This window comes from Oncorhynchus kisutch, linkage group LG17, assembly GCF_002021735.2.
Source record: "Oncorhynchus kisutch isolate 150728-3 linkage group LG17, Okis_V2, whole genome shotgun sequence".
NCBI lineage: Eukaryota > Metazoa > Chordata > Actinopteri > Salmoniformes > Salmonidae > Oncorhynchus > Oncorhynchus kisutch.
The window spans coordinates 5466199-5478773 of NC_034190.2; the positions used below are offsets into that span (position 1 = coordinate 5466199).

A 12575-nucleotide genomic window follows, 5' to 3' on the forward strand; every position below is an offset into this window, starting at 1 on the left:
CCCCCTCCCTACACACACACGCCCCTCCCCTCACCTCTCGTATCTCCTCTCCTCCCCCCTCCCTACACACACACACCCCTCCCCTCACCTCTCGTATCTCCTCTCCTCCCCCCCTCCCTACACACACACGCCCCTCCCCTCACCTCTCGTATCTCCTCTCCTCCCCCCTCCCTACACACACACACCCCTCCCCTCACCTCTCGTATCTCCTCTCCTCCCCCCTCCCTACACACACACACCCCTCCCCTCACCTCTCGTATCTCCTCTCCTCCCCCCTCCCTACACACACACACCCCTCCCCTCACCTCTCGTATCTCCTCTCCTCCCCCGCCCTACACACACACGCCCCTCCCCTCACCTCTCGTATCTCCTCTCCTCCCCCCGCCCTACACACACACACCCCTCCCCTCACCTCTCGTATCTCCTGTCCCCCTCCCTACACACACACACCCCTCCCCTCACCTCTCGTATCTCCTGTCCCCCCCCCCTCCTCACACACCCCTCCCCTCACCTCTCGTATCTCCTCTCCTCCCCCTCCCTACACACACACACCCCTCCCCTCACCTCTCGTATCTCCTCTCCTCCCCCTCCCTACACACACACACCCCTCCCCTCACCTCTCGTATCTCCTGTCCTCCCCCCTCCCTACACACACACACCCCTCCCCTCACCTCTCGTATCTCCTGTCCCCCCCCCCTCCTCACACGCCCCTCCCCTCACCTCTCGTATCTCCTCTCCTCCCCCTCCCTACACACACACACCCCTCCCCTCACCTCTCGTATCTCCTCTCCTCCCCCCTCCCTACACACACACGCCCCTCCCCTCACCTCTCGTATCTCCTCTCCTCCCCCCTCCCTACACACACACACCCCTCCCCTCACCTCTCGTATCTCCTCTCCTCCCCCCTCCCTACACACACACACCCCTCCCCTCACCTCTCGTATCTCCTGTCCCCCCCCTCCCTACACACACACACCCCTCCCCTCACCTCTCGTATCTCCTCTCCTCCCCCCTCCCTACACACACACACCCCTCCCCTCACCTCTCGTATCTCCTCTCCTCCCCCCTCCCTACACACACACACCCCTCCCCTCACCTCTCGTATCTCCTCTCCTCCCCCCTCCCTACACACACACGCCCCTCCCCTCACCTCTCGTATCTCCTGTCCCCCCTCCCTACACACACACACCCCTCCCCTCACCTCTCGTATCTCCTGTCCCCCCTCCCTACACACACACACCCCTCCCCTCACCTCTCGTATCTCCTGTCCCCCCCCCCTCCTCACACGCCCCTCCCCTCACCTCTCGTATCTCCTCTCCTCCCCCCTCCCTACACACACACGCCCCTCCCCTCACCTCTCGTATCTCCTGTCCCCCCTCCCTACACACACACACCCCTCCCCTCACCTCTCGTATCTCCTGTCCCCCCTCCCTACACACACACACCCCTCCCCTCACCTCTCGTATCTCCTGTCCCCCCCCCCCTCCTCACACGCCCCTCCCCTCACCTCTCGTATCTCCTGTCCCCCCCCCCTCCTCACACGCCCCTCCCCTCACCTCTCGTATCTCCTCTCCTCCCCCCTCCCTACACACACACACCCCTCCCCTCACCTCTCGTATCTCCTGTCCCCCCCCCCTCCTCACACGCCCCTCCCCTCACCTCTCGTATCTCCTCTCCTCCCCCCTCCCTACACACACACACCCTCCCCTCACCTCTCGTATCTCCTCTCCTCCCCCCTCCCTACACACACACGCCCCTCCCCTCACCTCTCGTATCTCCTCTCCTCCCCCCTCCCTACACACACACGCCCCTCCCCTCACCTCTCGTATCTCCTCTCCTCCCCCCTCCCTACACACACACGCCCCTCCCCTCACCTCTCGTATCTCCTCTCCTCCCCCCTCCCTACACACACACACCTCTCCCCTCACCTCTCGTATCTCCTCTCCTCCCCCCTCCCTACACACACACGCCCCTCCCCTCACCTCTCGTATCTCCTCTCCTCCCCCCTCCCTACACACACACGCCCCTCCCCTCACCTCTCGTATCTCCTCTCCTCCCCCCTCCCTACACACACACGCCCCTCCCCTCACCTCTCGTATCTCCTCTCCTCCCCCCGCCCTACACACACACACACGCCCCTCCCCTCACCTCTCGTATCTCCTGTCCCCCCCCCTCCTCACACACCCCTCCCCTCACCTCTCGTATCTCCTGTCCTGCCCCCCCTCCTCACACACCCCTCCCCTCTCGTATCTCCTGTCCCCCCCCCACACACACCCCTCCCCTCACCTCTCGTATCTCCTACCCCCCCCTCCCTCCCTACACACACACACACACACACACACACACACACACCCCTCCCCTCACCTCTCGTATCTCCTGTCCCGCCCCGTTGTACGACTGTAGTTCAGCCAGGATGCCGTGGGCCTCCTCCAGCACAGCACTGACCTGGTTCCATACAGCCGTCTCTGCCTCCGTAGGCTGAGCATCTGGAGGAGGGAGAGGAGCATGATGGGACATGGAGTTTTGGAGGGTAGGGTTGGGGTTGAGAGTAGAGAGGAGCATTATGGGAAGTTTAATTTTGGAGAGGAGAGTGGGACAGGGTATGTGTGGGGATTTGGGGTTTAGGTTATAGGACAGGGTGTTTTGGGGGGGATTGGGGTTTAGGTTATAGGACAGGGTGTGGGGGGGGGGGGGTTGGGTTTAGGTTATAGGACAGGGTGTGTGGGGGGGGAATTGGGGTTTAGGTTATAGGACAGGGTGTGTGGGGGGGAGAATTGAGGTTTAGGTTATAGGACAGGGTGTGTGGGGGGGAGAATTGAGGTTTAGGTTATAGGACAGGGTGTGTGGGGGGGGGGGGGGGGAATTGGGGTTTAGGTTATAGGACAGGGTGTGTGTGGGGGGGGGGAATTGGGGTTTAGGTTATAGGACAGGATGTGTGGGGGGGGGGAATTGGGGTTTAGGTTATAGGACAGAGTGTGTGAGGGGGGGGATTGGGGTTTAGGTTATAGGACCGGGTGTGTGTGTGTAGGGGGGGGGGGGGGGGGATTGGGGTTCGGTTTATAGGATGGGTTGGGGGTGAAAGGGGAGTAAGAGGAAGGGTGTTTAGTGACCGAGGGAGGATGAGGATTGAAAGAGAATTAGCACGAAGATCTTTGCAATATAAATATATATCTGTACAGTCACTACATGCCGCAGAGGTCCAGGTCTTGACATGAGATATGTGTCTGTACAGTACCTCCACTACTACAGTGGATTAGACAGTCCTGTCCCAGAGGGGGGGGGGGGGTTAACATCTGCTAACCATGTGTATGTGACCAATAACATTTTAGTTTGATTTGATATTTGTTCACACTTTTGTGTCACTTCTCCTTCTACGTTCGACATATTTCCTGTGAAGAGTTGTGTCTAAAAAGTGTCAAAATGTTTGGATTGTCATTGAATTCTTCATGTATGTCAGCAGACTGGTTCATTTGCTACTTGACGTTTGAGTTACATGTTCACATGTCAGGTCAAGGATCTGCACCCCCCCTTTTCGAGGTGAATTAATATAGTTGGTCTCAGTACAATTGGAATAAGCTAGTTAATCAGCTCTGTCACACACAGGAGTCAGGGAAGCACGACCTAAAGCTTGGGTTGTTGTGATATGATGTCAGTGATATCGTATCACCCCTGACTGTTGTTGTCGCTGTAGGTCTCTCTCTTTACTTAGTGTTGTGTTGTTGTCTTAGGTCTCTTTACGTAGTGTTGTGTTGTTGTCTTAGGTCTCTTTACGTAGTGATATCGTATCACCCCTGACTGTTGTTGTCGCTGTAGGTCTCTCTCTTTACTTAGTGTTGTGTTGTTGTCTTAGGTCTCTTTACGTAGTGTTGTGTTGTTCTCTTAGGTCTCTTTACGTAGTGATATCGTATCACCCCTGACTGTTGTTGTCGCTGTAGGTCTCTCTCTTTACGTAGTGTTGTGTTGTTGTCTTAGGTCTCTTTACGTAGTGTTGTGTTGTTGTCTTAGGTCTCTTTACGTAGTGTTGTGTTGTTGTCTTAGGTCTCTTTACGTAGTGTTGTGTTGTTGTCTTAGGTCTCTTTACGTAGTGTTGTGTTGTTGTCTTAGGTCTCTTTACGTAGTGATATCGTATCACCCCTGACTGTTGTTGTCGCTGTAGGTCTCTCTCTTTACGTAGTGTTGTGTTGTTGTCTTAGGTCTCTTTACGTAGTGTTGTGTTGTTGTCTTAGGTCTCTTTACGTAGTGTTGTGTTGTTGTCTTAGGTCTCTTTACGTAGTGATATCGTATCACCCCTGACTGTTGTTGTCGCTGTAGGTCTCTCTCTTTACGTAGTGTTGTGTTGTTGTCTTAGGTCTCTTTACGTAGTGTTGTGTTGTTGTCTTAGGTCTCTTTACGTAGTGTTGTGTTGTTGTCTTAGGTCTCTTTACGTAGTGATATCGTATCACCCCTGACTGTTGTTGTCGCTGTAGGTCTCTCTCTTTACGTAGTGTTGTGTTGTTGTCTTAGGTCTCTTTACGTAGTGTTGTGTTGTTGTCTTACGTCTTTTTACGTAGTGTTGTGGTGTTGTCTTAGGTCTCTTTACGTAGTGTTGTGGTGTTGTCTTAGGTCTCTTTACGTAGTGTTGTGGTGTTGTCTTAGGTCTCTTTACGTAGTGTTGTGTTGTTGTCTTAGGTCTCTTTACGTAGTGTTGTGTTGTTGTCTTAGGTCTCTTTACGTAGTGTTGTGGTGTCTCTCTTGTCGTGATGTGTGTTTTGCATTATATTTTTTGTTGATTCTTTAAAAAAAGAATGTGTCCCAGCCACCCCCCCCCCCCCCCCCTTTCCTGCAGGAGGCCTTCTGCCTCTTGGGAGGTTGTCATTGTAAATAAGGATTTCTTCATAGCTGACTTGCCTAGTTAAATAAAGGTTGAATAAAGGTTGAATAAAGGTGAAATAAAGGTGAAATAAAGGTGAAATAAAGGCAGAATAAAGGCTGAATAAAGGTGAAATAAAGGTGGAATAAAGGTGGAATAAAGGTGGAATAAAATGTATTACAGTTATGCATTGATGAGGCTTAAATTGCCTACTTTTATAAAATACTTTTTGCATGCTTTTTATGGGGGGGGGGGGCTTATATCTATAATTATATAAATTATACAATTGTATATCTTAAGGTTCTTGAAAATGTGAATGAAAAAGACCCTGGAATCCTTGAATTTGACTTTCCAATTCCTGTAGGAACGGTGTTCTAAAGGATGTTTAGTCCTAGACCTGTGTTGTCGCTGACTATCACGAAGCAGTCAGGACTCTGGGGTTGGCCAGGCCCGATTTAAACGATCCCCCAGATTAAACAGAACAGGAAAGGTCTGACCAATCAATCTGCTGTATGCATGCCCGGCCAGCAGCTGGTCAGAGGAAGGGAGAGAGGGGGAGGGGGAGAGAAAGAGAGAGATGGATGGATGGGACGAGATATAGGAAAGAGAGAGAGATGGATGGATGGGACGAGATATAAGAAGAGAGAGAGATGGATGGATGGGACGAGATATAAGAAGAGAGAGAAATGGATGGATGGGACGAGATATAAGAAGAGAGAGAGATGGATGGATGGGACGAGATATAAGAAGAGAGAGAGATGGATGGAAGGGACGAGATATAAGAAGAGAGAGAGATGGATGGATGGGACGAGATATAGGAAAGAGAGAGAGATGGATGGATGGGACGAGATATAAGAAGAGAGAGAGATGGATGGATGGGACGAGATATAGGAAAGAGAGAGAGATGGATGGATGGGACGAGATATAAGAAGAGAGAGAGATGGATGGAAGGGACGAGATATAAGAAGAGAGAGATGGATGGATGGGACGAGATATAGGAAAGAGAGAGAGATGGATGGAAGGGACGAGATATAGGAAAGAGAGAGAGATGGATGGAAGGGATGAGATATAGGAAAGCGAGAGAGATGGATGGAAGGGACGAGATATAGGAAAGAGAGAGAGATGGATGGAAGGGACGAGATATAGGAAAGAGCGAGAGATGGATGGAAGGGACGAGATATAGGAAAGAGAGAGAGATGGATGGATGGGACGAGATATAGGAAAGAGAGAGAGATGGATGGATGGGACGAGATATAAGAAGAGAGAGAGATGGATGGATGGGATGAGATATAAGAAGAGAGAGAAATGGATGGATGGGACGAGATATAGGAAAGAGAGGGATAGATGGATGGGACGAGATATAGGAAAGAGAGGGATGGATGGATGGGACGAGATATAAGAAGAGAGAGAGATGGATGGATGGGATGAGATATAAGAAGAGAGAGAAATGGATGGATGGGACGAGATATAGGAAAGAGAGGGATAGATGGATGGGACGAGATATAGGAAAGAGAGGGATGGATGGATGGGACGAGATATAGGAAAGAGAGAGAGAGATGGATGGGACGAGATATAGGAAAGAGAGAGAGAGGACAGGAACAGGAAGAACAATCCAAGTAGAGACAGCAAAGAAAGATCCATATGGTGGAGAAAGAGAGGTGGAAAGAGGGGCTGTGGGAGTGGGGGGGGGGGAGAGAGAGAGAGAGAGAGAGAGAGAGAGTGTGTGTGGGCACAGAGAGGGTGAGAGCTGTAGGGAATAGTGTTGCTTAATTCACAATACAGCATTTTTTTTTTTTGCCCTGCGTCAGCCTGATGTGTTCCTATAGCATTGTCTCCCTCTACGCTTCTACGTCACAGAGATCCACATTTAGAAATGGCCTTTCATATCCAGAGGAGGATTGTGGGTAGTGTATGTGAACTGCCAAATGGAGTTCACATACATCTTCTTCTATTTTGTCTCTCATCCAAAGGTCGTAGCCAGATCAGCTGAACAGCCAAAATTAAAGTACACACACGTTGCCTCTCAATCACTGTACTGTAGGCTTTTTTTTCTGTTGCTAATTTTACATTAAAATTTTTTTATTAAAAAGATATTTGTTCATACTGGTGGTCCCTTTTGGGAATCGAACCCATGGCCCTTGGAGTTGCAAGTGCCATGCTCTACCAACTGTGTGTGTGTGTGTGTGTGTGTGTGTGTGTGTGTGTGTGTGTCAGTGACTAAACGGGACAGGCAGGGGATAACTTATGCTGACGGCAAGAGGCGAAATAACTAATTCAGAGTCCGCAGAAGCGACAGTCCGGCGTGACATAGTTAAATTGTGACCATCCATCCGTGGGGGACACACAAACACACACACACACACAGCCCTAACGTGCACCTCCCCACAGCTCCAGCCACTTGAAGGTAGCGACAGGTAGATAAAAATAGCGCTGACGAATCCAAAAGGAATGAAAACCAACAGTCCAATATAATCGAACCCTGCCAACTATTACGCATACTCGTTTTCGGACTCTGATAAACACTTGACAGTGTCTGTTTGTTCATGTTTGTGTTCAGCGGATGTTGTGGCCATTTTGTTGTTGTAATTTTCAGGGATTCAGAGACACCTGTGCTCTCTGCTCCATGAATCCACTCCTGCGTTGGAACGCCTCACACTCTCATCACATACACAAAGGAGCTGTTAATAACGTCTGTTTAATTATCCTAGGATACACTTCCCTGTTGTTGACCCGTATCCCTGGTCCATGTTGTTTGGTTTGTAATGGAGTTGACCCATATCCCTGGTCTATGATGTTTGGTTTGTAATGGAGTTGACCTATATCCCTGGTCTATGTTGTTTGGTTTGTAATGGAGTTAACCTATATCCCTGGTCTATGTTGTTTGGTTTGTAATGGAGTTGACCCATATCCCTGGTCTATGTTGTTTGGTTTGTAATGGAGTTGAACTATATCCCTGGTCTATGTTGTTTGGTTTGTAATGGAATTGACCCATATTCCTGGTCTATGTTGTTTGGTTTGTAATGGTGTTGACCCATATCTCTGGTCTATGTTGATTGGTTTGTAATTGAGTTGACTCATATCCCTGGTCTATGTTGTTTTGTTTGTAATGGAGTTTACCTATATCCCTGGTCCATGTTGTTTGGTTTGTAATAGAGTTGACCTATATCCCTGGTCTGTGTTGTTTTGTTTGTAATGGAGTTGACTCATATCCCTGGTCTATGTTGTTTTGTTTGTAATGGAGTTGACCTATATCCCTGGTCTATGTTTGTTTGTAATGGAGTTGACCTATATCCCTGGTCTGTGTTGTTTGGTTTGTAATGGAGTTGACCTATATTACTGGTCTGTGTTGATTGGTTTGTAATGGAGTTGACCTATATCCCTGGCCTATGATGTTTGGTTTGTAATGGAGTTGACCTATATCCCTGGTCTATGTTGTTTGATTTGTAATGGAGTTGACCTATATCCCTGGTCTATGTTGTTTGGTTTGTAATGGAGTTGACTCATATCCCTGGTCTATGTTGTTTTGTTTGTAATGGAGTTGACCTATATCCCTGGCCTGTGTTGTTTGGTTTGTAATGGTGTTGACCCATATCTCTGGTCTATGTTGATTGGTTTGTAATTGAGTTGACTCATATCCCTGGTCTATGTTGTTTTGTTTGTAATGGAGTTTACCTATATCCCTGGTCCATGTTGTTTGGTTTGTAATGGAGTTGACCTATATCCCTGGTCTATGTTGTTTGGTTTGTAATAGAGTTGACCTATATCCCTGGTCTGTGTTGTTTTGTTTGTAATGGAGTTGACTCATATCCCTGGTCTATGTTGTTTTGTTTGTAATGGAGTTGACCTATATCCCTGGTCTATGTTTGTTTGTAATGGAGTTGACCTATATCCTTGTCTGTTGTTTTGTTTGTAATGGAGTTGACTCATATCCCTGGTCTATGTTGTTTTGTTTGTAATGGAGTTGACCTATATCCCTGGTCTATGTTGTTCTGTTTGTAATGGAGTTGACTCATATCCCTGGTCTATGTTGTTTTGTTTGTAATGGAGTTGACCTATATCCCTGGTCTGTGTTGTTTGGTTTGTAATGGAGTTGACCTATATTACTGGTCCATGTTGTTTGGTTTGTAATGGAGTTGACCCATATCCCTGGTCTATGATGTTTGGTTTGTAATGGAGTTGACCTATATCCCTGGTCTATGTTGTTTGGTTTGTAATGGAGTTAACCTATATCCCTGGTCTATGTTGTTTGGTTTGTAATGGAGTTGACCTATATCCCTGGTCTGTTGTTTGGTTTGTAATGGAGTTGGCCCGTATCCCTGGTCTATGTTGTTTGGTTTGTAATGGAGTTGACTCATATCCCTGGTCTATGTTGTTTGGTTTGTAATGGAGTTGACTCATATCCCTGGTCTATGTTGTTTGTTTTGTAATGGAGTTGACCTATATCCCTGGTCTATGTTGTTTGTTTTGTAATGGAGATGCCCCGTATCCCTGGTGTATGTTTATTGGTGTGTAATGGAGTTGACCCTGTTTAGATGAGTTATTGTGTCGATGCTTTGTTTTATTCTAGATGAAGGTGAATTATTACAGTTATAGGTTATGGAGTAGGTCTTTAGCTTTGGTCTGTGTTATTGTTAACTCAAGCTTTCATCTGTGTGACAGAGGTGACTTCTGCCTCTCACCGGAGCAGGAGAGTACAGTGCTACTGTAGAGAGGGGATTTACTCTGCTTTAGGACAAACATCCCTTTCTCTCTAGCAGTGGGCTCTCCCTCTTCCATAGGATCTATAACAGAATCGACCAGTGGAAGGAAACATTTCTGTTAATAAACAGGGGGAACTTTGGAGAAGGCAGGAAGGAAGGAAGGAAGGCAGGAAGTTAAATGTTAGAGGTCAGTGTGGAAAGATGGAAGGCGAGGATGGAGGCGGTTATCTTGTAAACGACCCTCGCTGCCCCCCATACACACACAAACAGGCATATGAACGCCACAGGAGGCTGCCGGGAGGAGTCATAGTTGGACGGACTCATTGTGATGGCTGGAATAGAATTCATGGAACAGTATCAGACTCATGGAAACCACACGTCTAACTTAGTTCCATTTAATTCCATTCCAGCCATTACGATGAGACCTTCCTCCTATAGCTCCTCCTACCAGCATCCTCTGGCACACACACTCACGCACACACCAGATTTTAAACATAAACACATGCACACACTCTCACACGCTCATCCGACAGCATTGCACAGTGGTAAGAAGAGAGGGGTGGCTAGATAGAGATGGTCTGAGGCTGTAAGACATCTTTATCTCATAGCAAGAAGATAGATATAGATGGTCTGAGGCTGCAAGACATCTTTATCTCATAGCGAGAAGATAGATATAGATGGTCTGAGGCTGCAAGACATCTTTATCTCATAGCGAGAAGATAGATATAGATGGTCTGAGGCTGCAAGACATCTTTATCTCATAGCAACAAGAGAAAAGCAAGGGCCTGATTCCAATCTTAAAATCTGGATACAATTTGAATTAGTAGTAGCCATATTCTGGCTTCTTGCTTATACTAGTCTTCACATAACTAGTCTTCACATTACTGGTCTTCACATAACTAGTCTTCACATTACTAGTCTTCTCATAACTAGTCTTCACATTACTAGTCTTCTCATGACTAGTCTTCTCATAACTAGTCTTCACATAACTAGTCTTCACATAACTAGTCTTCACATTACTAGTCTTCACATTACTAGTCTTCACATTACTAGTCTTCACATAACTAGTCTTCACATAACTAGTCTTCACATAACTAGTCTTCACATTGCTAGTCTTCTCATTACTAGTCTTCACATTACTAGTCTTGACATAACTAGTCTTCTCATAACTAGTCTTCACATTACTAGTCTTCACATTACTAGTCTAAACATTACTAGTCTTCTCATAACTAGTCTTCTCATAACTAATCTTCACATTACTAGTCTTCACATTACTAGTCTTCTCATAACTAGTCTTCTCATTACTAGTCTTCACATAACTAGTCTTCACATTACTAGTCTTCTCATAACTAGTTTTCACATTACTAGTCTTCTCATTACTAGTCTTCTCATTACTAGTCTTATCATATAACACCAGATGAGTTATTACATATGAAGACCAACCTCAGAGGAGTTGGGTTAAATGTGGAAGACACATTTCAGTTGAATATATTCAGTTAGACAACTGACTAGGTATCCCCCTCTTTCCCCTTTCTCTTGAGCTGAAACAATGGAGTGTAAGGTGACGACTGAGGAGAGAAACATGGAGGAGGAGAGGAGGAGGAAGACTACAGGTAGATGACAAACAACACATGGACAGAATGAAGGAAGAACTAAAACTAAGACAAAAGAAAATAGAAAAACAGAGAAGAAAATAAATAAAAAGAGGATGGTCTCACGTTCAAAGTCAAGGAAAACTATTGGGCCATGCTCTAGTTCGGAGCAAGCCAGCACTTTCAGGAGGTTACCCATGAGTCTCCTAGAACAGAGAGAGGGGAGAAGAGGAGTGTGTGTGGATGATGAGGGGGAGGTGTGAGGGACGTGTGTGTGTGGTGTGGGTGGGTTGGTCGGGTGTGATGGTGGCATACTCCGCCCAGGTATGTTGTGGTTGTGGGTGGTGTTTGCATGGCAACGTGGACAGACAGATCACTCTCTCCCATCTCACTCTGTTTAGTTTTCTTCTAGCTCTCTGCTGTCCAGCTTCTCAGTACTGGAGAACTGCTGGGTACGTCTGTCCAGCTTCTCAGTACTGGGGGCTGCTGGGTACGTCTGTCCAGCTTCTCAGTACTGGAGGGCTGCTGGGTACGTCTCTCCAGCTTCTCAGTACTGGAGGGCTGCTGGGTACATCTGTCCAGCTTCTCAGTACTGGAGGGCTGCTGGGTACATCTGTCCAGCTTCTCAGTACTGGAGGGCTGCTGGGTACGTCTGTCCAGCAGCTCAGTACTGGAGGGCTGCTGGGTACATCTGTCCAGCTTCTCAGTACTGGAGGGCTGCTGGGTACATCTGTCCAGCTTCTCAGTTCTGGAGGGCTGCTGGGTACGTCTGTCCAGCTTCTCAGTACTGGAGGGCTGCTGGGTACATCTGTCCAGCTTCTCAGTACTGGAGGGCTGCTGGGTACATCTGTCCAGCTTCTCAGTTCTGGAGGGCTGCTGGGTACATCTGTCCAGCTTCTCAGTACTGGAGGGCTGCTGGGTACATCTGTCCAGCTTCTCAGTACTGGAGGGCTGCTGGGTACGTCTGTCCAGCTTCTCAGTTCTGGAGGGCTGCTGGGTACATCTGTCCAGCTTCTCAGTACTGGAGGGCTGCTGGGTACATCTGTCCAGCTTCTCAGTACTGGAGGGCTGCTGGGTACGTCTGTCCAGCTTCTCAGTTCTGGAGGGCTGCTGGGTACATCTGTCCAGCTTCTCAGTACTGGAGGGCTGCTGGGTACGTCTGTCCAGCTTCTCAGTACTGGAGAACTGCTGGGTACATCTGTCCAGCTTCTCAGTACTGGAGGGCTGCTGGGTACGTCTGTCCAGCTTCTCAGTACTGGAGGGCTGCTGGGTACATCTGTCCAGCTTCTCAGTACTGGAGGGCTGCTGGGTACATCTGTCCAGCTTCTCAGTACTGGAGGGCTGCTGGGTACGTCTGTCCAGCTTCTCAGTACTGGAGGGCTGCTGGGTACATCTGTCCAGCTTCTCAGTACTGGAGGGCTGCTGGGTACATCT

General features: G+C 48.3%; 1 protein-coding gene across 5 annotated transcripts in view; it reads right to left on the reverse strand.

The window, feature by feature from the left end:
- Nucleotides 1-12575, reverse strand: part of LOC116354507 (protein FAM49A) — a 135832-nt gene that overhangs the window by 32889 nt on the left and 90368 nt on the right. For 2 of the 5 annotated variants that reach the window (XM_031795025.1, XM_031795026.1), the window contains 2 exons: nucleotides 11268-11347; nucleotides 2365-2486 (listed from right to left, as the gene is read on the reverse strand). In XM_031795025.1, the coding sequence (XP_031650885.1) occupies nucleotides 2365-2486 (122 nt within the window). In that variant the 5' untranslated portion in view covers nucleotides 11268-11347. Of the gene's footprint in view, nucleotides 1-2350; nucleotides 2487-11267; nucleotides 11348-12575 lie in introns of all 5 variants that reach the window. The other 3 variants (XM_031795024.1, XM_031795027.1, XM_031795028.1) reach the window with 2 other exon arrangements.